The sequence below is a fragment of the Populus trichocarpa genome, chromosome 16 (assembly GCF_000002775.5).
Source record: "Populus trichocarpa isolate Nisqually-1 chromosome 16, P.trichocarpa_v4.1, whole genome shotgun sequence".
NCBI lineage: Eukaryota > Viridiplantae > Streptophyta > Magnoliopsida > Malpighiales > Salicaceae > Populus > Populus trichocarpa.
The window spans coordinates 480,115-505,349 of NC_037300.2; the positions used below are offsets into that span (position 1 = coordinate 480,115).

The 25,235-nt window shown below is 34.1% G+C and overlaps 4 protein-coding genes and 2 non-coding genes across 11 annotated transcripts; 5 read left to right on the forward strand and 1 right to left on the reverse strand.

Annotated features, from left to right (window-relative positions):
• Positions 1–1,685: 1,685 nt before the first annotated feature.
• LOC18106028 (heterogeneous nuclear ribonucleoprotein 1) lies at positions 1,686–5,530 on the forward strand. The gene is made up of 5 exons (XM_006373535.3): positions 1,686–1,969; positions 2,075–2,202; positions 2,481–2,703; positions 3,662–4,859; positions 5,273–5,530. Exons 3-5 carry the CDS (start codon positions 2,482–2,484, stop codon positions 5,284–5,286), a joined length of 1,434 nt encoding a protein of 477 aa, XP_006373597.3. The 5' UTR covers positions 1,686–1,969; positions 2,075–2,202; position 2,481; the 3' UTR covers positions 5,287–5,530.
• Positions 5,531–8,137: 2,607 nt separating this feature from the next.
• LOC7455818 (ras-related protein RABA5a) lies at positions 8,138–11,282 on the reverse strand. 5 transcript variants are annotated; one of them, XM_002323103.4, is made up of 3 exons: positions 11,082–11,282; positions 8,940–9,738; positions 8,138–8,720 (listed from the first exon to the last, which is right to left on the reverse strand). In XM_002323103.4, exons 2-3 carry the CDS (start codon positions 9,277–9,279, stop codon positions 8,386–8,388), a joined length of 675 nt encoding a protein of 224 aa, XP_002323139.1. In that variant the 5' UTR covers positions 9,280–9,738; positions 11,082–11,282; the 3' UTR covers positions 8,138–8,385. The 5 variants fall into 5 exon arrangements, with proteins under 5 accessions (XP_002323139.1, XP_024443070.1, XP_024443071.1 ...); XM_024587302.2 differs by lacking the exon at positions 11,082–11,282 and adding an exon at positions 10,931–11,047; XM_024587303.2 differs by lacking the exon at positions 11,082–11,282 and adding an exon at positions 10,632–10,916.
• A 4,421-nt stretch (positions 11,283–15,703) lies between these two features.
• Positions 15,704–15,784, forward strand: TRNAL-CAG (transfer RNA leucine (anticodon CAG)). Its single transcript has one exon. It is a non-coding gene; the product is annotated as a tRNA-Leu (tRNA).
• A 63-nt stretch (positions 15,785–15,847) lies between these two features.
• Positions 15,848–18,761, forward strand: LOC7453684 (inositol transporter 4). The gene is given in 4 exon segments (XM_024587966.2): positions 15,848–15,904; positions 16,162–16,213; positions 18,019–18,107; positions 18,279–18,761. Coding segments are annotated over 4 exon segments (681 nt in total).
• Positions 15,867–15,947, forward strand: TRNAL-CAG (transfer RNA leucine (anticodon CAG)). Its single transcript has one exon. It is a non-coding gene; the product is annotated as a tRNA-Leu (tRNA).
• A 1,228-nt stretch (positions 18,762–19,989) lies between the features above and the next one.
• On the forward strand, positions 19,990–23,880 carry LOC7455819 (inositol transporter 4). 2 transcript variants are annotated; one of them, XM_002322481.4, is made up of 7 exons: positions 19,990–20,180; positions 20,914–21,103; positions 21,420–21,490; positions 21,600–21,935; positions 22,017–22,124; positions 22,422–23,027; positions 23,194–23,880. In XM_002322481.4, the coding sequence occupies exons 2-7, from the start codon at positions 20,968–20,970 to the stop codon at positions 23,674–23,676; spliced, it is 1,740 nt and encodes a 579-aa protein (XP_002322517.2). In that variant the 5' UTR covers positions 19,990–20,180; positions 20,914–20,967; the 3' UTR covers positions 23,677–23,880. The 2 variants fall into 2 exon arrangements, with proteins under 2 accessions (XP_002322517.2, XP_024443399.1); XM_024587631.2 differs by lacking the exon at positions 19,990–20,180 and adding an exon at positions 20,651–20,786.
• The last annotated feature ends 1,355 nt before the right edge of the window (positions 23,881–25,235 follow it).

Consider the following 25,235-nt stretch of genomic DNA (forward strand, 5'->3'; position numbering starts at 1 on the left):
GCCGCATGCCATGCATTGCCTCCTCCTAGTTCTTAGATCATCACAAAATCGAGATTTGAATCTTAAAAAACACCTTATAAATCTCAAAAAGTTATATTTTCCTTCAAAGTAATCTTTAATTATTTAAAAAAACAAAAATCAGCTCGAAATAATAAAAAATCTCAAACCCCAATCTATTTTTTCCAGCCATACTAGAAATAAAAAATATTAGAATAAACATTAACATCAATAATAGCCTTTGGACATGATTAGTGGCCTGCGAGGTGATTTTTTTATCATGATATTCCCATCTTTCTTTAAAAAGGGAAAAGGCAGAGTGGGCAAGGTCATGGAATTGTAATCCTATAACGTCATGCATGTGCACTATCTTTTATATATATATATATATATATGTGCACAAAATGTGTATTTGTTGATGGATCAATGTGTTCTTGGTGTTCTTTGGATGGGTGGGGAAGACAAGGATCCCTTCTGTCTCTCGCACATCTCCAACTTTATTTATGTTTTTATAATATAAAGGTGTGTCCAGAGTTGTTTTCACAAAATAACAAGGAAGTAACCATCTTATCTATTGGAACATTTATGGGCTATCCACTTGTTTGTGTATGATTCCTCTGCTTCACCTATCTACTCATATGCACATTTTCAAAGTCACCTCTGTCTCTCCGGGTAGATTTGGTGCAGGCATGGGATAATGAGTCGACAAAATCATCCAAGATTTACCTGTTTTTTCTAATATTAAAAGATTATAACGACATAGTTTTGATTATTTTACTGTTTTACTTCAAGTTAATTCAGTCAGAAATCGATCTAAGTTATAATTAGATCGATTCAAGTCTCGGATATGATGATCGAGCATCAGAGAGTTTTAGGTATAACAAGGCTTTTTATAGATAACTTTGTCCAAGCATATCTAATGGGATAGGGATGAATAGCCATGCCTTGCCTCTACATCAAGCAATCGTATTGTGTGGCAGAAAACAGCCACATTTAAGGTTTGTTTGGTAGCATAAAATGAAAAGGATTTTGAAGGGGCTACAGAACACTTAACTAAGGAACACTCATAAATGGGAGTTGGGTTTGGTTTGTAATCTCTTGTCATCTTTTTTTTTTTTCTAGCATTGGAAACCTTTAATTTTTTTTTCTAATTTTTACTAAAAAATAAATAGTTTTCTCATCCAAACACAAAATCAGAGCAAACATGTTTCACAATAACAAAGGAATTAACTTTAACCATCGCTCGCATTAGAGCACAACAAAGGACCGTTGCTTTCTTCAAAGGTAAAGGAGCCAAAATCTCATCTTTATAGAATTTTTGGATGCCTGAGATATGGGATAATTAATGGTATCCTTTATCTAATCCTCGAATTGTTAAACCTTTTTGACAATTTTCAATCAATTCATTTAGGGAAGAAATAAAAAAGGAATTAACTTTAACCATCGCTTGCATTTTAACACTTTTTTAAAAAATAAAAATAAAAATCTGCTGAACTTATTTGAAAAGGACTTGAAAGTTTAATGGTGAAAACTTCAAAACAAGAAAACTACTTTCGACCATACAAAACAATAATAATACTAATAATAATTAAAAAAAGAAGAAAGTAAAAGGTGGCAAAATTTAATTCTTGGAAAGTCACCATCTTCCATCTTCTCCTTTGTAACTTTCTTACACGAGAGGATAGCCAAAGCTAAACCTCTCCATCTCTCTCACTATATATATGTATAAAGACATAAACATAAGAACCCATTTTTTTGTTGTTGTAAACAAATCCACTCTCTCTCTCTCTATTTCTTCGATAAGTTTGAATCCTTTGATAAGTTTTAATCAACAACAACAGTAACTTACAAAGAGAGAAAGAGAGGAGAGAGAGAGAGCAGAAAAAGAAAGGGTCTCTCTCACCCTCTCTTGTTGTCATGTCTCCTCTCAGATCTTAGATTTTTTAAGTTTTCTATCTGGATTTTTTTTCTGGTAAACTTTCAATCAAAAAAGCAATCTTTTTGATGATGAATTCCGGGTTCTGGATCTTGTACTCATTTTCTTACCAAAGTTGGTATCTTTCTGTTTGTTTCTCAGGATTCCTGGATTGCTTTTGCTTGATATTTGATTGTTTGAAGGTTGTTTCTACTTTGGGATTGAATCCAAGAGTGGTCTTTTGATATACGCTTGTAAATATCCGAGCTTTGCTTTGTATCTTTCACAAGGTATTGTTTTTCTTGGTTTAATCTGCATTATGGTATGATGTGTTTGATTGTTGTTGTTAATATAGTATCGTGTCTTTTGTTGAGTTGGATGTATTGTGGCAGTGGATATTGGATTGGATTTTGTTGTAGATGTGTCTATTCTGTATTAGAATTAAGATCTGCTGTTTGATTGGTATAGAACGAGACATGGCTAATTTTTTTATGAGATTGTTAGTTTTATGTGCTGATTGTTTCGTTTTATGTTTGTTGATGACTTTGTTGGTGGGATTTGTGTATAGAATGGAAATGGAGCTTGGAAAGTTATTCATTGGTGGGATTTCATGGGACACAAATGAAGATCGTCTCAAGGAGTATTTCCGGGCTTTTGGGGATGTTTTAGAAGCTGTCATAATGAAGGATCGAGCCACAGGTCGTGCTCGTGGCTTTGGTTTTGTTGTTTTCGCTGACCCTGCTGTTGCTGAGAGAGTTGTGATGGAAAAGCACCTTATAGATGGTAGAAATGTAAGTTGTTATGTTTTGATTCTCAATAATTTGGGTTTCGAACGATAATGATTTACTTATGGTTAAATTTGATCATCATAAATTTCTATCCTATCAGGAAAAATAAATCCCATTTTTTGTGATTCTGTGGCTGTGTATAGTAGATGACGACGAAGGATTATTTCTGCATTGTCTAGACATAGATGGGGAATTTTTGTTGTTGCTGTATGTCAATATTGAACAATTCAAGTAAGACTCAGAGCTTAAATGTTTAGAAAGCTAGCTGGCATTACTCCCTGAGGTATAGGATGTGATGAAACCCTTGTCAGATTATAGTTCGTTTTGGTTTCGGCAAATTTAAACAGCAATCAGAGATTAGAATTTCACAACATAACATGTGCATTTGCTAGATTGTCAAGAAAATCTTGTTTTAGAATAAAAGTACACGTGCTAAGGGATATGAGAAATGGCTTCCATGAGAGTCAAGTTGATCGGAGGACACAATCAGGCTTCAATAAAACAGACAAACTGTAATTAATGTCTCATTAATGGCTGATGCTAATGGAAAAAACATTGGTGCAAAAGTTGAAAAAATGAGGGAGGTGAAGCTTATCTACACAAAAGGTGAGTAAGCTTGATACATATTTTTGGTAATTTGTTGTGCTGCTGAAAAGTTATGAACTACGAATGAAAATTTTTACAAAATAAGGAGATAAAACGTGTCAATCTACTGTCCCACATCTCATGCCAGCCCGTGTTTTCAATACAAACAGACGATTTCGAGTAATGCAAAATCTTGCAACATCATTAGGAAAAGAGTATGAAGATAAAAAATTTGCTAAGTTTCTCAATTCCAAGTGCCATTGCTTACATGCGACAAAGAGACAATGTTTTGCTTCACTGTTTAACTAGTTATGAAACTTTGGACTATATGCAAACATGGAAAATATATTATTCCTAATCAATCTTTCCTTTCCAGGTCGAGGCAAAGAAGGCAGTTCCTAGGGAGGATCAGAGCACTCTGAACAAAAATAGTAGCAGCATTAATGGTTCACCTGGTCCTGCCCGAACAAAGAAGATATTTGTAGGAGGTTTAGCATCTACAGTTACAGATAGTGACTTTAAGAAGTACTTTGATCAGTTTGGAGTGATTGTAGATGTGGTGGTTATGTATGATCACAACACTCAGAGGCCAAGAGGTTTTGGATTCATCACCTATGATTCAGAGGAAGCGGTTGATAGAGTATTGCACAAAACCTTTCATGAACTCAACGGTAAAATGGTTGAGGTCAAGCGGGCTGTCCCAAAGGAATTATCCCCAGGGCCAACACGGAACCAGTTAGGAGGACTTAACTATAGTCCAAGTAGAGTCAGTAGCTTCCTCAATGGTTATACTCAGGGATTTAACCAAAGTTCTGTTGGAGGGTATGGAGTTAGAATGGATGGTAGGTTTAGTTCTGTTAATGTTGGACGGAATAACTTTTCTCCATTTGGTACTGGTTATGGGATGGGATTGAATTTTGAGCAGGTGTTGAACCCAAGTTATGGGGGAAATTCAAACCTTAATTCTAATGCTGGTTATGGACGGGTCAGCCCTTCATATAGTGGAAATGCAAGCAGGTATAGCAACCCCATAGGGTTAAGTGTAGGCAATGGAGGAAGTACTTCTGTATTAAATTCAACAGCTCACACATTATGGGGAAATGGAAGTAATAATCATTCTTCAAGCGCCAACAACTCCAGTACTTTTATGGGTTCTGGAACTGGAAACTCGGGAATGGGTTCTTTTGGCAGTATTGGAGCACTTTGGGGCTCCTCTGCTAATTCCGGGCAAGGTGGAGGAGTTGGCTCTGTCAATAGCAGTAGCAATCTAGGCTTTGGCAGTGGAGATTTTGATATTGGTCTAGGAGGTGTAGGTTATGGAAGAAACAGTAGGACAGGTGTTGCACTGACATCATCTCATGTTGCATCCAATGGTGGTTATGAAGGGGCTTATGCAGACTTTTATGAAAAGGGCTCATTATATGGGGATTCCACCTGGCAATCTTCACCTTCAGAGCCAGAAGTGTCAGGCTCATTTGGTTTTGGGCTTGGAACTGCAGCTTCTGATGTTATGACTAAAAATTCTGCTGGTTATGTTGGTGGTTATAGTGTTGCTAATAGACAATCAACTAGAGGTAAGTATTCTTTGCCCCCATGTTTATGCTGATTTCTTCTCTGACAATCAATGCTGCCTTTCCTCATGTAACATTTCATTTTATATTGCTATCAAAGCTTTCATAACTCAGAAGAACACAACTGTCATAGGCAAAATTGCAGAATATAATGAGAATAGTCTCTCTATGTGGATTTCCTCATTGCGAGTCCGTAGTATTACTCCAACTGTCCAACATTTTGTGCCGATTCCGCAAATTATTGGACCTTGATTGTCTAAGCTCCTATATTTTTTATCACGTAGTTGTTGCTTTCATCCTAGTACATGTAACCGATGCTGATGAAATTCTTTTCTTGCAAAATCTTACACGCCATCATCACGATGCTCTCTGGTGCTGACTGCTGACATGATCTTGTTGATTTTCATGCGTTTCAGGAATTGCCGCATAGGATGATTATGATATAGGTGAGGTAATCTGGTGAAGTGAATTTCATACATGTTTCTTGTCCAGATGTTCCATTCCATAAAGGAAACATGATTCGAGCAAACTGGTTCATGTTTTTATCTTAGAGAGCAGTCCAAGGAAATCTGTGTATGGCTTGAGCTTTTGAGATTTTTCTAATATAGGTTTTTTCTTTCTTGAGATGTAAAAAATCACGTTGTGGGGTATACTCAAAATGATTGTATGATGCATCATCTTTCGTGACACTGATATATATATATATATATATATATATAAAATCGCTGCTCCTCACGTTGTGGGGTCACTAATATTGCATGTCTATCAATCATAACTATGAAAAAAAAAATAGAAACCTTCGAGTAAAGGTGTCCCGTTCAAGTTATGAGTAATGCAAGTCAATTCAAAAAATGAAGCTGTTCTAATATTTTATTCAAGAAATTATAATGATGATGTTTTAGAAAAAACTAAACCTATCTTTGACATGACACGGGTTAAGATTAATTTTCACATAATTTAATAATTCTATATAAAACAAAATGCACATAGAAGAAACCCTAGATGCACCATAAGTGAGCTTCTTCTGTGAATTAAAGTCATCCTCAATGATAAGGTGTTCCTTTAGTCATTGTGTTTTATGCCTTGTTTTTTCTTCTGTTTTTCAAGTTATCATCGTCTAGGTGGTGAATCTAACTATTACCTCCTGGGCCTGCCCATCATCATATAGCCCTTGGACGTCTTCATAATCATCTATATTTACCTCATTGCCATACTCCTCCAGTTCTGTATCAGCTTCTTCTTGTTCATCAAAAATTGTTTAGCCACCTGTAAAGACACCAAACTGACCATCTTCATCTCCATCAACTATTTTTTACTAAATTCACCATTATTAATTGGTTCTCTACCACATGTGCATCCCCATCCTTCTCTTCCTCTTCATTATCACACGGTCATCCTCCTCCTCCTCCTCCTCCTCCTCCTCCTCCCTCCACTTCATGATCATCGCTCTCGCTCTCGCTCTCCTCCTCTACCTCGTCATTGTCCTCCTATCTTCACACACGTCAATGCTTCGCTTCCTTATTGACAATTAACTAATACTAAATAGATGTTCTGCATTACAGTGTGGGCTAGTTTAAATTTTCTTTTTTTAAATATATACTAAGGTGATGCAAATATTCTTAAAAAAATATGAGACTTGAGTTAGTGATTTAGCTGAGTTTAATAAGCTTGGATAATTTAAATAATTTAAATAAAAAATACAATGATAATAAATAAACTTAAAAAATTAACAATGAAAAAAAGTAAAAAAAAAAAAACCCTGACCTAATTGCTCATTATGGTTAGCATGTCAAATCTGCAACTTAGTCATCATACCGGGTAACCCTATAGAAAGAAAACAGAATAAAACTATAAAACTCAATAACCAAACAAGCCAATGATGAAGACTGAAATTGAAAAAAAAAATTAATTTAAAAAAAATTAACAAAAATATCATAATCATTCCGGGTTAATCTGCTAATTTCATTGCCATTTTTGACAAACCACCTTTGCTAGTAACCATGGAATCTGATACAATTTTGAATCATGAAGACAAAAAAAAATCCAGAGTTTTCTTCTTTCTATCTTTGGAGAGCATTAATTAACCATGGAAGATGAGAAGAAGGAGGTCTCATAGATGTGTCGACGCAGTGCAAACCAACAAAAATCGATGATCGTCAGCATTCAGCAACACTTACCTCGCTTGCTATGTACTCTAGAATACCAGCAGGAAGCTGAGTCCAGTCTCTTAATTTGTTATATATAGCAGAAAATCTATGATGGACGGGGCGGGCTTGCTATAGCCAAAACTATTCATATTGTTCACAGGAGAAGGATTTATCTACGTACAAACTTGACCGTATAATCTGAAACAAACGCAGGCTTTTAGTATTCCTCACTATACATCTACTATCTCTTGCCATCACAAATTCCTTGAATATTATAAAACTTGATACCTCACGTGGAACATGGCATCTATGATTAACAGCCAGCTAATCTCAATCAAAATTATGCTAACTGTCATCTTAATAATTGCAAATAAAATAAAATAAAAACAATATTTTATCATTTACGATAAAGCTGTTGAATTTGCTTTATGTTCTTTTGCCGAACAAATGATTTAATTTCTAAATTTTTCTAGGGTTTAGACCCGAGATTATCTAGTGAATATCCTATATCTTAACCATTAGTAGGGTATTTTAGATAACTTTTAGTTACTATCTTGAAATATAAAAATAAAAACAATTGGAATAAAAAAAAATGTTTTCTCAGTCCTTTTTATTTTAAAAAAATATAAATTCATTTAAAAAAATGTATATTTTTATATCCTTTTCTTTTTCCCTCTCTTTTATATGCTTTCGTTCTATCCTGACCTTAGAGTTACAATTTCATACCATCCATTCTCATCTTGTGGGCCAGCAATTAGGGTAGGGATATTATGTACAGACTGCACCCATTTCCTATGGTGCCTGTTAGGTTAAAAAAGGTCATATCCCATGCGCCACCCATCCTTTGACACTGCCACTTCTTTCTCCAAGCATTGAAGGAGATGATGATTAAAAAAAGAACAAAAAAAAAAGGAGGGGGGATCAAAGATGATTTCACCATGCATAAACTCAACCATGAAAGACGAAAGTCTAGTGAGCCTGGAACACGAGTGATCTTGCATTACACATGATGCATGACAATGTTGCGAGCCTGGAACCCACTCCCATCCGAATGCAATGTCAATTCGTAAATCATGTCAGGAAACCAAGGTCTAGGCAAAAAGGAAAAAGAAAAGGTGAAAAACAAGAGAAGGGTTTGCACCAAGGGTGTGAACATTGTATGATATAATTCTTTTTAAACCCCATGAGATCATTTACATTTGCTACTCCAATTTATCATCTTCAACCATCATTAACTTGGGTGAACAAGTAAAAGAATTCTATTACATGGAACAAAATCAAGAAACTAAACAAATGGAGAAGTAGGGATGTAATATGAGTGGCAAATTCGGGCTAAAGAGAAAGAAACGGGCAAAAATAAGTAATTAAGCTGCAGTTGGTTACTAAGATGAACAGCACCCTTTTTTAGTTTCTGCATTGCCTTCTTGATTCCCATCTCCCTGTAAAACCACGGTCTTTCCGTTTCCCAGCTCAGGAGCACCTGGTTTATTGAGTTCTTGTGATAATATAACTTTCCGGCTTAATATATTGTAGATCTCTTTAACAACCGTCTGAAAGGCAGCAGCAACGTTGGAGGAATCGAGTGCTGAAGTTTCCATGAAGAACAAACCCTGTGCTTCAGCCAAGTCCTTGCCTTCCACTGTTGGTACCTCTCTGGCATCCTTGAGATCGGACTTATTCCCGACAAGTATTGTTACTACATTCATGTCAGAGTGAGCTGTCCAACAGAAAACCAATACAAAATCAATCTTCCATCTGAAAGGAAAAGTGTCAAAATATATGTTGCAGGCATTGCGGTTCAAACAACAAACTGGTCTGCAAAGTGCCCTAATCATAATTTTACTTCAAAGACTATCAAACCAGATATCAAATCAGTCAGTACAGAAAAGGAAATGAAAAGATTTAAATAATTAGCAAAAGTTGTTATGAAACTTACTGTGAAGTTCGTTAAGCCATCTGCCAACGCTATCAAATGTTTGGCGCCTACTGATGTCATAAACGAGAAGAGCTCCAACTGCACCTCTGTAGTATGCAGATGTTACAGCCCGAAATCGCTCCTGACCTGCTGTGTCCCAGATCTGTGCTTTAATTTCCTTTCCGTTAATATCCATCTTTTGGGTTTGGAACTCTACCCCTATTGTAGACTTTGAATTGGGGTAGAATTCATCTCTAGCAAATCTTGCAAGCAAATTTGATTTCCCAACAGCTGAGTCGCCAATTAAAACAATCTTGAAAAGGTAATCTTCTGCTTTGTCATCCTCAGAGTAAAAGGCCATTTTTCAACTTTCACAGAATGGCCAATCTATAGAAGCATGTCTGTTGCTGGAGAACAACTGGTTGGAAACAAGCCGACAATGCCAACAATGACTAGCCTACCATAGGGCAGATCTCTTCAGGGGAGCTTAATATTTACCTCAGAAGAACCAGAAGCTCCCCTATACAAGATGAGGAAATGGAATTAGAATATCCAAGAATGAGGGCAGAGCACAAAGGAAACTTGATAGGCAGGGAAAGTATATAACAGGACAAGGGTCACTGTTGAGAAATTAATTAGAAGAACATGTTGGAACCCAAGGAAATATCTATCTTCCGAAGCTAAAGTTGGCGGGCCTCATAAAAGTGTAACAAGTAGTAACTTCTACTCCATCCTCTGCTTTCTACCGCTTGTGTAATTCTATCAGGTGCTTTTTCTTTGTGGAATCCAGTATTTCTCTTCAAAATGAGGATTACGGTCCCTGCAATATCAATAAAGCATCAGCATCTAATTTTCCATAGCTTGACAGAATGTAACCACTGTAGACAGAAACTAAAGAGAAGAAGAGATCAAGTGCAATATAAACAGAAGCTTAAAAATTTTAAAGCAACCCTTTCTCCCCTAACATTAAGCTAACTCTATTGGCCTCATCCCTTTTGTTTGACCCTAGAAGCAGCCTTTCTCCCCCTATATTAACCTAACTTCAGCTCATCTCCTGTTTCACGCTTCTAAACTCACCACAGGACTGCACAATGGTGGCCAGATCCTTCCTGCACTCTACCCAATAAATTTACATCGACTTAACAGATTATGATCTCGAAACATCATAATAGTCATGGATATGACAATTGGAGATCAGAAGAGGATGAGTAAAAAACAATTCAAATAAAAAAAGAAAATTACTGTCTTTTTTCTGGACTAGTTGCGCTAGCATTAATATACTTCCCCACCGAAATCTGGATGCCGCTCCTGTAACTTATCACTCAAAGGTTACTGCTTCCTCGTACCTACTTCTCTTCTACCCTATGTTTTCCCAAATAGCCAAAGAATTATATGCACTGTCTATCACTCTATAAAAACTAGTTGTTTCCATTCATCTAAAGTCATAAATACAACACTAACACAAACAAACCAAATTGCCATGATATACAATATAAAGCTGAAAGGCATCCTCAAACATACAATTATGCAAACTAGACAAGCCTATGATCCAAAATATAGAGCAAGAAGGAAAGTAAACCTCTAGACTACAGCGGCCTATATCTACACATCAAGCAAGACACACATAGCCTAACTCAAGCATCACATAAAATCCAACAAAAATTCGACACAATCAACAAAGAAAACTTCAATCATTGTCTTAATTCACAGTACATTCTGAGCATCTCAATGTAGAACACTACACAGACAAGCGCCGTAATGCTTTCCAATCCTGTCAAATTGTAAACAACAAGCACTACAAGCTGCACATAAAGTCAACATTTTTATGCAGTGATGTTCATAGTCAACAAAAGCAGTCATTAGAAGAAAAAACGATGGAAAACTAAGCTGTAAACATGATCTCCTTAAGTTTAAACAAAAACCCATTAAGGATTAAACCATTTTGAACCCAAAAAAACAACATTTTAACAAATTACAGATCATGTAATGATAAAAAGAATGCAATCTTTCACCATGTTTTTGAATTTTATTGAGACCCCAGATGGAAATTTAACAAAAAACGAAGAGCCCATATTTCTTCAAGCAACCAACTACAAATTAATAAAGCACAAAGAAATTAAACATAAAAATTAATAGTCAACAAAAAGAATAACAAAAAAGTACCTTTTTTGATGGGCTCCGAAAATCAAATAACGAAACCGAATAGCGAAATGGATCTTGTGGGGTATTTAGAAAATTAAATGATTTAATAATGGCGTTTTTTACTTGAAAAACGAAACGATTTTAGACAGAGAAGCAGAAGCCAGCTAGTCACAGAAAGAGAGAGAGATTTCTTTCTTTTTCTTTATTTTTTCTCAATGTGTCTGTCTGGTTTTAAGCCGTTCAAGCCAAGTAATTAATGAGCTAATAATAATAATAATAATAATAATGTTAATAAACAGGGATGGTTTTTTTTTCTTTTGGTGTTTGAGAGATGTAATAATTATTTTTTAAAGTATTTTTTTATTTAAAATATATTAAAATAATATTTTTTTATTTTTTTAAAATTATATTTAACATTAGCATAAAAAAATAAAAATATTTAATTTTAAATAAAAATATTTTTTTAAAAATCATAAATCAGGAGTTGCATCGCAACTCTCAAGCAACATCTTTTTCATGTTTAAATTGTGCCATGGAATTTTTTTTATCTTATTGATACATGTCTTTTATAGGATCAAAGGAAGAAGTTTAATTTTAATGTGTAGAGGTTTAAGGCTTGAGTTTCATTACTAAGTATTTGATTACTGAAAATAAGGGCAAAAATAAATAAAAATATAAAATAAATTTACATATATTAAATTTTTGTACTTTTAAAAGAGATAGTAAAAAGAGGAATGTTTTTGTTTTCTATCCCAAATACACTAACCAAATTCTATCTTATTTTTTTACTAATATAGTAACTCCATATTCTCATACATAGCATGCATTATGTTTTTTTTTTATTATTATTATTTTCTAGAGTAATAGGGTTCATGAATCACATGTTAGTAATTTTGTTTTTGTTTTTTTTTTTTGTTTTTGTTTTTGTTTTTGTTAATTTCCAAGATTTGTTTTACGACATGTTTGATAAAAACGAAATGTTTGATTTAGACATGTACAAGCTACCTTTGGAATAATTCATAATGGAATAATTCATAATGCTAACATTAACTTTAATTCTATTATTATGATCATTTCATCCATTATTTTTGCATAGTTTTTTTTAATAAAGTTAATGTTTATTTTTTAATGCAATTGCTAAAAAAAATTAATGTTTTCCCAAAAGTTGTTATTTTTCTCCGCTTAAATAAAAATAAATTTAATTGATGAAATGATTATAATAAAGTTAATTAAAAATAAAAATTGAGGGACTAAACAAAACTTTAAGAAGAGAAGAAAGAAAATGTAATAGGATGGTACAATAACAAGAGTATTAGAGAGAAAATAAAAAAGAAAAGGAACAAAATAAAGAAAGAGACGTTATAGACATAACAAAGCTTTGATTATAGCATTTTTAATATCATTAGAAAATTCTTAATGAGACAATTTACAGATATAAAAGAAAGCCAACTTTGAAGCTAAAAGTAAGTTATATACACCACCTAAAAGGCAATAATATGCTCACTCACTAGCATGTGTAACACACGCGTAAGCTACTGGAATTTTTTCTTTTTATGTCTGACCTGTGTTTTACACGTGCCAGACAAAAAAAATTGATTGGGAGATGCGCATGTCATATTTGTGCATCTCCAAGTTACACGGTTAAGGTTTGCACAACCAATTAAACTATACTATTTTGAAATTTTTTTTTTTCAGTTGTTTGGGGAAAAGTTTTTCTCTACTATGTTAATTTAGAAAGGGAAAAAAAACTTGTGTATTTTTTATGATTTGTTATTGTGTTATTGAAGAACTTAAATTGAACACAAACATTCATTTAAATGACGTTTTATGTAGAATATTTTTTGGATGGGAAATCTTTTACAATATTTGGTAGGTAATGATATAAAATTTCCTATGATAATAAAATGATGATAGTATTTATAATTATGATATAGGATAATGATGATGATAGCAATGTTGCAGATAAAAATGAGAGGAGGAGGTGACAATAATGGTAATGGAGTACGATAATGATTATAATACAGTGTAGTGATGAAAGGGATGACAGTTGTTGTGGACTGATAGTGGGACGGTAATAATAATACAGATAATGATTGTATGTGGGATAGTGGTAAAGATCACGGTGATAGGGTGATTGTGACATTAATGGTAATAGTATTTGTTAATATTATTGGATGATATTGCGAGTAAATTATTATTTATAAATTATTTTATGAGATTTTATGAATTAAATTGAAAAATTGATCAAAAAATATTTTAAAAAATCAAATACAAAAATATGTTTTTTTATAAGACAAACACTCTCTTATTTGGTTTAGTATAGTATTGAGTTCGTAAAATTTACCACAAAAATATTCTTTATCCAATAAATAGAACTATCCAAACCTATTTTGAATTTTATGTTTTTATCAAGGGGTTTTTTTTTTTTTTTTTTAGTTTCGAGGTATCCATGGACAGCCAAAGAGATTTTTTTTTTCACAATGTCTAGAGTTGTACTTATCTCTCTATTAAAAATTGAAGTTTATAGATATTTCTCGTAACAATTCATATATTCTTATGAAAAAAAAAGAAATAAAACTCCGAATATATTTAATAATTTATCGACAGATATATCATGAAATCTTGCCAACTCTTCAATTGATGAACCTTGTGCCTAAGTCCATACAGGTAACCTAGCCCAAGAGATTATATTGTTTGCACTAATCAAGTTTCATTTGTCTTGATAAACCAAAATAAATATTAAAACTTGCAAGTTTTTCACTAATTAGTCAAAATCCTAAAGCATCGACACCATAGCCGCTAATTAATGTGGGATTTTTTATCAAATTAAAAATAAACAAACTTAAATTATTTATAATAAAACATAAAAGATATGGTTACATGTTTCATCTCCTCTCGAAAGACAACTAAACTGATCTATCTAGGTTTTCAAAACTTAACAAGGTTCATAAACTGAAAGAAAATCCCCATGGATACGTAAAGAAACATTCTTAATATATAAGAACTGATACGACAATATTTTTAATTGTTAAAAAGAAAAAGAAAAATACAAAATTGATCATCATTGTCAATATATAGCTAGATTGTCATTTGCAAAGACATGTAAATTTTACTTGGTGAGACTTTGCTGTCAACATATTCATTATCGATGAAACCATCACTATAAAACAAGAAAAGAGAGGATTCTTGCATCTTAAAAGGGGCCATAGTCAGTCTCACAGCATAAAGTCATAAATATTCTGGGTTATTTTTAGACTTCGATTGTGAACCGTTACCATCAAGCTATCTGTTCTTGCTGTTGTTATCACTGAAAACAATTGAAGCCATGGCCTCTTACTGCCATATTTGTAATGGGCCACAAATTATTATCATCCTCGATACCTTACACGTTGCATTCATTCATATTATTCTCGAGGGTTAAGTCGAATAGTAAATCAGAATATTCCTCATCTTATCATTTACGTGATCTCTGTTCATCATCGATCTCGTAACAAAAAACACGAAACGAAGATAGTAAAAATGAGAATACTAATTAAACGCAAACTAAAGATCATTTTAATATATCAGAGAGTTGGAAAACACCCTCAAAACTAAAACCACATAAAAAGAACATTCACACATTCCTTCATTGATTTTCATTTATGATTTGCAGTGCTGCCGTATATATCCAGCTGCTAGCTAGTTAGGGTAAGGTAGACTGGCAGACAGATATACCATACTCAATTAATGGTATTGATATTGTATTGTCAATTCTTTAGCAATTAAGGCGTAGCAGAAGGGTTACGAAAGCTTGCAGTTAGGTATCGGAGACATGCAGAAGAAGGACCCCGCCTTCCATATACTGCTGCACGACTGCAGAAAAACCTGTGAAGTGCAGGATAGGCCATGTCTCTGAGGTGAATGCCACAACTTTTTAAAATGTTTGATTTGACTATTCAGGAGTTTTGTAGAGTTGGTAGAAGTTTCATTGCATGTTTCCGCTAGTGATGTTATCTGTTTTTTTATTAAAGTTTGAAAAACAAAATTAAATTAATTGTTTTAATATTTTTTTTATTGTATTGATATGTTAATGTAAAACATAATTTTTAAAAACTTAAAAAATATTATTTTAATATATTTTTAAATAAAAATCATTATAAAAAGTAGCCATACGTGAATTTGATCTTTATTGTCGAGTTGTTGTAGGGGACTTGTGGTCGTGGAAGAAACCTCCAGATTAATTCATGTGGTTAAAAAATATTTTAGCCAATTTGATTTTAAGATATGGGCTGTAATAAAAACTTGCAAACAAAAAATCAGCACAATATAATTTATTCAAATTGATAGTACAAAAACAAATCTGAAAAGGCTAAATAAACTATCAAATACCCGTGCACTATAATTATATATGTATTTTGTTTCGATAAAAATATAAAAAAATAATATTTTTTCTACTGTGCATAAACGGTTCTAAACAATTTGGAAAATTTAACCAAATTGCTTTTGAGAGTCACTAAGAGGTATGTATGGGCTTGAAGCTGTCTCGGCCAATGCAACTCTTGTTTTTCTTTTAGGATCTTTAAGAAAATAATATATATTAATTTTATTGGTATTTTCATAAATTATACATTATATATAATATAAAATGTCATCAGGCAACAAAGGTCAAGATGGCCGAGTTGGTCTAAGGCGCCAGTTTCAGGTACTGGTCCGAAAGGGCATGGGTTCGAATCCCATTCTTGACATTTCTTTTTTCTTAAATCGAATACTCTCTATTTTCATATATTATACATTATATATAATCTAAAATGAAATCAGGCAACAAAGGTCAAGATGGCCGAGTTGGTCTAAGGCGCCAGTTTCAGGTACTGGTCCGAAAGGGCATGGGTTCGAATCCCATTCTTGACATTTATGTTTTAATAAATCGAATACTCTCTATTTTCATATATTTTAAATTATATATAATCTAAAATGTCATCAGGCAACAAAGGTCAAGATGGCCACCTTTTTACAGATGAATTTCTCTCCATTTTCTAAATCACAAAAAACAATTATATGGAGGTTAAATTGATGATTTCTTTACTCTTTTTGCTGATTTTATGATCAACTTCTTGTCCTGCAGGAATTGATTGTGAGTACTTGTGTCTTAGGAGCAATTTTTGGGGCTGCAATCGGTGGGTTTTTTAATGGCAGTTTAGGGAGGAAAAAAACAATTTTGATTGCAGATTTTTTCTTCTTCATTGGTGCAGTAGCCATGGCTGTTTCTCCACATCCGTAGCTTCTTATTACCGCAAGATTTCTTGACGGTATAGGAGTTGGAATAGCATCCATGCGCCAAGGCTGATTTGAGGTTGGTAATCTAGTACGAGAGGTGTTGTATATATATATAAAAAAAATGCTCACAAACTTCATCTTCTTAGTCATCTGAAGACTTCTAATATCTTTAATGTTTAGTATTTGACACCCTATTTTAAAAGAAAAATAACAAAATTCAAGGATGAGTTTTATCTTACATGAAAAGAATGATGCAATCAATTTTGTAAAAACTGAAGGTTTTGACCATTTGGATGAAGACATGATATAGTTAGATAGAAATCTAATAAAGATAAATTATGTGAATGACCTAACAAATATTTTTATGGATCATACAGGTCTAGACTTAAGAGAAGTTCTTATCACGATATATATATTACATTAGCACCTTAAAATTACGATAACAAAATATCCAATTGTTGAGTTAAACTTAAATTTTTTCAGGTGACTTTACATGTAGTTTTCCTCAAGAAAAACCTTTTTATCGCTTATCAGACCATTGAAAGTCTTAGAATTAGGCTTGTAAGTTGTTTACATCAATTTTGTTATTTTCCTAGTATTTTTGGATTTTGTATTTTAAATTAGATTTTTTTTATGCTTCTAGATTTCTTGTTGTTTTCCTAGTAAAAATAGGGTTTTTTTTAGTATATTTTAAGGTCTTGCAAACCTCTTGAAGAGAAAACCACCATATATTTAATTTTCAGGAATATAATCATGAAGTTAAGGTTCATATCTGCCATCATTTTCTCTCATTAAATTGTCTGTATTTTCTGTGTTTCTTTCGTTGTCTTATTAGGTTTTGCCTACATCACCAGGCATTCAAGTAAAAATAAAAATAAAAATAAAAAAACTTTCAAACATAGCATCATGTTAATAATACTGAGAGCAACATAGAAAGGGAACGCAAGTCTAAATCAAATCATAATGATCTCACTATAAATTGCTCACCATCCGAAAGGAAGCACGAAAAGGATGCAACACAAAATTATAAAGACATGCATCTTTTTTGAGACAATCTATATCTCTGTAGTCAAAACGAAATTAAGCTGCAGGGTCATGAATCGCATAATACATATACAAATGCAATTATTAGAACAGTGAAATAAAACAGCTAGAGTTCCAAAGCTTCAATACATGGATTGTAGCTTTGTTTAATACATTAAGCGTGGAAAGAACTAAAAAAATCAGAAGATGTTTTATGGAAGAAAATAAATTCTTTGCACTCCATGGAGAATAAAGAAATAAACATCATGTTAATTTTAATAATGTTTTTTAATTATTTATTTTATCAATATAACCAATTTCAACATCATATTAGAATTAATAATGTAATCTTGTTTTTCAAATTAATAAGATAAATAATTTCTATCAATGTATTAAGGATTTCATATCAGGTATTTGAAAAAAAATGATGTCTTTTTTTTTTATCAGGCCACGCAATATATATATATATATATATATATATATATATATTCTTGGGCCAAAAAATAGGAAAAATTATTTATTGTCTTTCTGATTATGAAAGATGATCTGCAATTACAAATCAAGTATATATATAATATGATTGACTTTGTGAATTTCCTTGATGGAAATAAAGACCATGATTTTTGTAAACACATACAATTAATTTCTATCACTTTTGCTCAAACTCTACGTACTTGCTCAGCATACCTGACAGCCCCAGATGCACCAAGGAGTTGCTGTATGACTTGCTTGAAAGCAGATTGTGCTTTCTGTGCTAATGCAGCCAGCGAAGTAAGTTCATTCACCTTTCTCAGCCCTTCAGCAATACAATGCATAATTTTCTTACATGATTCCTTGCCACATTAAGTGAAATGTTACTGTTAATTTGATTACATTATAGACTTTAATTTGAAGTTTCCATGTTATCAAACTGGTATTGATATTTATTTTTTACACTATCAGTTCCATCCTGGAGCCTGCCTGGATTCATCCAAGGTTGTAAGGGGTGAATGCCGTGCTGAAAATCGTGTGTTTTTCGAGAAGTGTTGCCCCAGCAAATTCGGATTTCTTGCTGTTATACTACTTGGACTATACATCATTTCCTATTCACCTGGAATGGGAACCGTACCATGGATTGTGAACTCAGAAATCTATCCGTTGAGATACAGAAGTGTTGGTGGAGGCATTGCTGCTGTGTCCAATTGGTGTTCAAATCTGATCGTGAGCGAGTCATACATAAGTCTCACGGAAGCTCTTGTTGCCGGTGGCACATTCCTCGTATTCGCTGGAATTTCTACCATTGGCCTCGTATCCATCTACTTTTTAGTCCCTGAAACCTAAGGCCTGCAATTTGAGGAGGTGGAGAAGCTGCTAGAGGATGGCTACAGACCACGCTTATTTGGAGGAAAGAAAGAAAAATCCAAGCACCAAGTTGAATCTGCGTAAAAGAATTGTTCTAACAGCCTAGGTTTCATATTTCGAATCACTTACAAGCACCCAGATCAAGTGTTTACAATAATGAATAAAGCTAGGCAAGCCTCTTGTTTCCAATAGAGAACTATTAGCTTTATTGAATGTTACATAGCCATTTAACTGTAATTAAAAATCCTACTTGATCAACAATATTTGTGATCTTAATTTTTTGTTAATAGTAAATGTTCTTCATGCTTTGCAATTTATAGAACTACCTTTCACTTCAATGAACCTGGACTAGCTTTCAGATTGCGGCCATGAAAATCCTACCTCGGGAAGTGCAAACTTGGGTCAGCAAGTGTAGAAATGTTTAAGCGGTTTCTTTTTTTCCTTGTTACAAATAATATACTCAAACTTTTGAAATGATAAACAAGTTTTTTATACATATATAACTGAGTTGAAAATAACTTATGTAAGACAATAGTTATAAAATTTGACTTGAAGGGTGAATTCAATTAATGCTCTATCAACTGATCAAAACTTGGTTTAAATTGACAATAGTAAATTTAGCCAAGTTTTACTTTAAATTGATCTTTTATTTTTTACTAAAACAATAAGATTTTTTAAAATTATAGTTTGAGTTGATTCATTTAACCTGCGACTTGAATTTTAAACAGGTTCGATGTCTTAATTAAGTTATATAATTATATCTAATATTCAATATTACTAATGTTGACTCTTATAATGAGAAAAGAGTTTTACTATAATTTTTTTCATATTGATACTTGAATTTTTTATCTCCTTGATTGGATCCTTAAGTAGCAGTTGCAAAATTGAGGGTCAATTATTCTTATTTGTTATCTAAAGGGAAAAACTGAAAGAGGGTGGACTAGGGTTGTCTGCGGGGGACTCTATGCAGGCATTATAGTTCAAGTTGCTCAGCAAGGCATCAATATATTCATGTACTATTCCCCGACTATAGTTTAGTTTGCTGGATTTGCTTTAAAATCAGTGACCTTAGCCCTTTCTCTGGTTACTCCTGGCCTCGATGCTCTCGGATCCATCATTAGTATACTTGTCGTAGATAGATATGGGAAGAAAAATGGCACAGCCTGGAGGACCTGTGGACTCGGTTTGATTGCAACTAAGTACACCCTATCTAATATCAGTTTCCGAATTTAAAGGCTACAAAAATCCTGGGATAAGAGATAAGCATGGGCTCAAAATAAGTAAAACCCTTCTAAAGATGGAAAAAAGGCAGACATAAAAAGGCAATTAGCTCTTGTTATCCCATCTCACAAGGTGCCGGAAAATAAACAGGAGACAGGTTCATCTTCCATGGTCTGTATGCAAAGAACAGCATGTTCTTGATGCAGCCATTGCCTTTAGATTGAAGAACAAACAGTCTGTAGGGACAAATAACTTATAGAGCCAACAAAAAGAAGCCCTTATGTAAGATCATTTCTGGTATTGAAATTTACTTTAATTTCTTTTGAACTAAATGTTCAGTCTTATAGGCTATTTCTTGTGCTTTGTTTATTTTTATTTTTTCTATGGAAATGGTTTTGTTGGGCTAGGAAAAGAAGTACATACCGCATTTCTCTTATTTTTAGATAAGAAATATTGTGTTTGGTTTTTGTTTGGTTTATCCAATTCATGAATATTTTTTTAATTTTATTTTTTGGATTTATCCATTTAAAATAGAGATTGTGTTTCCAAGATGATTAATTTCAACCTGCCAAGAATTTCACTGTTGTGTCAGATTTCTGATACGAATCCTTAATTACTTGCAATCTAAAATCGAGAAATCCAAATCATTTTCACCAAATTTTAATAAATTTTATCTTCTTAAATGCCGTATCAAAAAAGTACTGTATATGTTCAGTACAAGTACTTTGAACATATCCATTAGAGAAAACAGGAAGTAACCCTTCGCATGCAAAAGTAAAGAGTGTTGAATCAATGAATAAGTACTTGAAAGGTTAAATATTTTAGTATTTTCAACGATTGGTGTAACCTTTCAATGATTGGTATCACAATAATAAGATCAATAATCAGGTTTTTTTTTTTTTCACTATAGAAAGTGATCAAGACTCTTAATTTGATCAGTTCAAAGTTTTATGCTGAAATAATAGTTGTCAAGGTTTTTAAGGTTCTGATCATCATCATGGTTGTGTATTTGCAGATTGTCACTCAATTCATCAGTTAACTTTGTTGAAATCTATTTCCGTCTGCAAAAATGGTGGAAGGAGGAGTTACCACAGCTGACAAGACAGAGTTTACAGAATGCTGGAAGACTGTATGGAAGACTCCATATATTATGAGGCTTGCATTTTCAGCTGGCATTGGAGGGCTTCTTTTTGGTTATGATACAGGTTACATTAAGTTATTCCGGGATAGATTTTATAAGCTTATTTTGTCTCTTATGTTGCATTTGGTTAGTGTTCAGGAGACATACACAGAAGGGATAAAAATTGTTTGGTTAGAGGGACGAAGACAGAGACAGTTTTTGAGTGAATTTCCTTCCTTTCAAAAAAAGGAACGACAAGGGGCATGTCCCCCTTGTCTCTACTATCTCTGTATCTGTCTCATAACGTTACCGTAATAAGTTTGCTTTAATTTGTGATCTAAGGTATGTGTTATTGATTTGGGGAAAGTTCATAATTAATTGTTTCTTATGGAAATTTTTAGGAGTTATTTCTGGCGCATTGCTTTATATTCGTGATGACTTCGAAGATGTTGACAAAAATACATGGATGCAGGCGAGTTAGGATATGATATACTATGTTGAGTTTCTTGAGAGAGAGGGTCAAGAGATAGTTGTATATTGCCTATGCTCATGCTTTGATAAGGTTGTTTTGTATCGTGCAGGAAACCATCGTGAGTATGGCTGTCGCTGGAGCTATTATTGGTGCTGCATTTGGTGGATATATGAATGACAGGTGGGGCAGGAGAGTGGCAATTTTAGGTGCTGATATCATATTCTTCTTCGGCGCAATTGTCATGGCTGTAGCTCCAAATCCCTGGGTTATTATTATCGGAAGGATTCTGGTTGGCTTGGGAGTGGGAATGGCATCCATGACCGCTCCTCTTTACATTTCAGAAGCTTCACCTGCAAGAATTCGAGGAGCACTCGTTAGCACAAATGGATTGCTGATTACCGGAGGGCAGTTTTTGTCTTATCTAATCAATCTTGCTTTCACCAAGGTATGTGTACTGGCAATCACTACTTGTTCCCAAACCTCTCCAAGTTAACAGGATTTTTAAGGTTGCAAAATCATGTTTCAGGCTCCTGGAACCTGGCGATGGATGCTCGGAGTTGCTGGAATCCCAGCTTTGGTTCAGTTTGTGTTGATGCTTTCACTTCCGGAGTCGCCCCGATGGCTCTACAGAAAGGTTCTGATCATGCTCCTTAGAGAAATTTCCCACATAGATATATCTATTCTAAGACATAAAACAGATATTTGCTATCTCGCAAAATTTATGCTGTCCTCGAAGACTAGTCATGACCCTGTGGATCTTTGTGATATCTCAGAGTAATTAGGCTGTAGATATCTGGTCTGCATATTATCTTTGATGGATTCTCCCTATTTAAAAACACATTTTTGCTACTGCAATGTAGTTTAATCTTCCTTAAGATGGCGAATATTATGTGCTCGTAACCGTTTATCTATTTGTTTACGTTTTGTTCAGGATAGGGTAGATGAGGCGAGGGCAATCTTGGAGAAAATCTATCCTGCACATGAGGTTGAAGATGAGTTGAATGCCTTGAAACTATCCGTTGACGCTGAGAAGGCTGATGAAGCTGCCCTTGGAGAGGGCATGATAGCTAAAGTGAAGGGTGCGTTGAAAAACCGTGTAGTTCGCAGGGGACTTTATGCCGGTATCACTGTCCAAGTTGCTCAGCAATTTGTGGGTATAAATACAGTCATGTACTATGCCCCGACCATAGTGCAGTTTGCTGGATTTGCTTCGAACTCTGTGGCATTGGCACTCTCTCTCATCACTTCTGGCCTGAATGCTGTTGGCTCCATTGTTAGCATGTGTTTTGTCGACAGATATGGAAGGAGAAGGCTGATGCTTGTTTCAATGATTGGAATCATTTTCTTCCTCGTGATCTTATCAGTTGTATTTATGGAAGCTTCGAGCCATGCTCCGAAAATCAGTGGAATTGAGTCAGCTCACTTTGGCTCAAACTCTACTTGCTCAGCATACCTGACAGCCCCAGATGCACCAAGGTGGAGCTGTATGACTTGCTTGAAAGCAGATTGTGCTTTCTGTGCTAATGCAGCCAGCGAAGTAAGTTCATTCACCTTTATCAGCCCTTCAGCAATAAATTGCATAATTTTCTTACATGATTCCTTGCCACATTAAGTGAAATGTTACTGTTAATTTGATTACATTATAGACTTTGAAGTTTCCATGTTATCAAACTGGTATTGATATTTATTTTTTACACTATCAGTTCCATCCTGGAGCCTGCCTGGATTCATCCAAGGTTGTAAGGGGTGAATGCCGTGCTGAAAATCGTGTGTTTTTCGAGAAGGGTTGCCCAAGCAAGTTCGGATTTCTTGCTGTTATACTCCTTGGACTATACATCATTTCCTATTCACCTGGAATGGGAACCGTACCATGGATTGTGAACTCAGAAATCTATCCGTTGAGATATAGAGGTGTTGGTGGAGGCATTGCTGCTGTGGCCAATTGGTGTTCAAATCTGATCGTGAGCGAGTCTTACTTAAGTCTCACGGAAGCTCTTGGTGCCGGTGGCACATTCTTCGTATTCGCCGGAATTTCCACCATTAGCCTCGTATTCATCTACTTCCTAGTCCCTGAAACTAAAGGCCTGCAATTTGAGGAGGTGGAGAAGTTGCTAGAGGATGGCTACAGACCACGCTTATTTGGAGGAAAGAAAGAAAAATCCAAGGACCAAGTTGAATCCACATAACTACGTTGCCTATTGAGGAATCACTTACAAGCACCCAGATCAAGTGTTTACTGTAATGAACAATTTCCACCATTGGCAAACCTCTTGTTTCCAATGGAGAACTACTAGCCATGTAACGTAACTGTAATTAAAAATCCTTGATCAACAATTGCGGTGTTATCTCTTTGTTAATAGTAAATGCTCTTCATGCTTTGCAATGTTTCATATCTGCTTGCAACCAACCGCGTAGAAGCAAAAAAAGGAACCGACACTTGACTTGCAGAACTATCTTACACTTCAATGAACTTGGACTAGCTTTCAGAAAAATGGCAGGACATGAAATGTTTAAGCGGGTTTTTTTTTTTTTTTCTTAACAAGGAACATACTCGAACTTTCGAAAAGAGAAAAGAATTTTTATACATATATAATCATATAATCTGAATTGTAAATAATTTACGTAATACTATGGTTATAAAATTTGACCTGAATTTAGAGCTTTGCTTGAGCTATATTTTATAAAATCAGTATTTTATTTTTATGATTTATTTTGTAAGAAAAATGATAGCTTGAATTGACTCATTTAATATGAGATCTTTTTAGACCATCTTGATATAGGGCCAACCTTGACAATGAAACACCTCGGCCCAAGTGGCCTGAAGGGTCTTGATAGACAGATAGATCCAAAAAAAAAAAAACCTCTGAGTTTAGGATGGGTTCCTTTTGTTAAGATTGGATACTCTTCTCCAATCAGTATTCTTTCTTATTTTTAAAAGTACAAAAATTTCATTCTTAAATTATCCGAAGATAGCTTTTTTGTGTCTATTTCTTTAACCAATCAACGTTTCTGTCTTTTCAATATATATATATAATTTAGGCCTTTTTTTTGCCTACATCAAAAACCTGTAGTTTGCTTTGACTAGGAAGTTTGTGATGGCGGCAGAAACTGATTGGATAAGAGTATCCATTTCTTCCAAAAATCATCCACCACATTAATGAGTTAGACAAAATACACAGAAATGTTTAACCACTCTGACATCAAATTGTCTGGAACATTAAAATAATCTCCATCAATGACACATTGATCCAAGTCCAGCCATGAGAAAAGCAATCCTTGTTTGATGGCACTGTTTGCATCGAAATTATTCATTACCAAAGGTTTTGTTGCAGCATGACAGCCGAAATTCACCATGGATGGTGATGCAGAGAAAGGTTGTAGCATTTGCATCAAGGGAAACATCCTTCTACAGTAAGGGACTGTTGCTGGTGAGAGGACGGTTAGTTGGCCTAATATACATGATAAGTTGCAAGTTGTTCGTTTTGAAGATTGAAAACATAAATCATGTCAGTGAACTGCCTGAATTTGGTCTTTTGGTCCAAGACATACCTGCTCTGCCAGCTAATGCACAATGAACATCGACAAGGAAAGATAATAAAGATATCATATCTTATATGCTGTAAGGAAATCCATGGTGGGGTTGCAGTAGGTGGTGGACTTTCTCAGTAGAGATCATAGCAAGTAGAACAGAAAGACAGGTGGTGATGGAAAGCACACAGCAGAAAAAACGATTTTACACCAAAGA

Bases quoted from the DNA above. Each gene is read 5' to 3' on its own strand.
- LOC18106028 (XM_006373535.3), top strand. From the start codon at position 2,482: ATGGAAATGGAGCTTGGAAAGTTATTCATTGGTGGGATTTCATGGGAC. The intron at 2,704-3,661 runs GTAAGTTGTTAT...TTTCCTTTCCAG, and splicing joins ACCTTATAGATGGTAGAAAT to GTCGAGGCAAAGAAGGCAGT.
- LOC7455818 (XM_002323103.4), bottom strand. From the start codon at position 9,279: ATGGCCTTTTACTCTGAGGATGACAAAGCAGAAGATTACCTTTTCAAG. The intron at 8,721-8,939 runs GTAAGTTTCATA...TCTGTTGGACAG, and splicing joins ATGGCTTAACGAACTTCACA to CTCACTCTGACATGAATGTA.
- LOC7455819 (XM_002322481.4), top strand. From the start codon at position 20,968: ATGGTGGAAGGAGGAGTTACCACAGCTGACAAGACAGAGTTTACAGAA. The intron at 21,104-21,419 runs GTTACATTAAGT...GGAAATTTTTAG, and splicing joins TCTTTTTGGTTATGATACAG to GAGTTATTTCTGGCGCATTG. The intron at 22,125-22,421 runs GTTCTGATCATG...CGTTTTGTTCAG, and splicing joins CCCGATGGCTCTACAGAAAG to GATAGGGTAGATGAGGCGAG.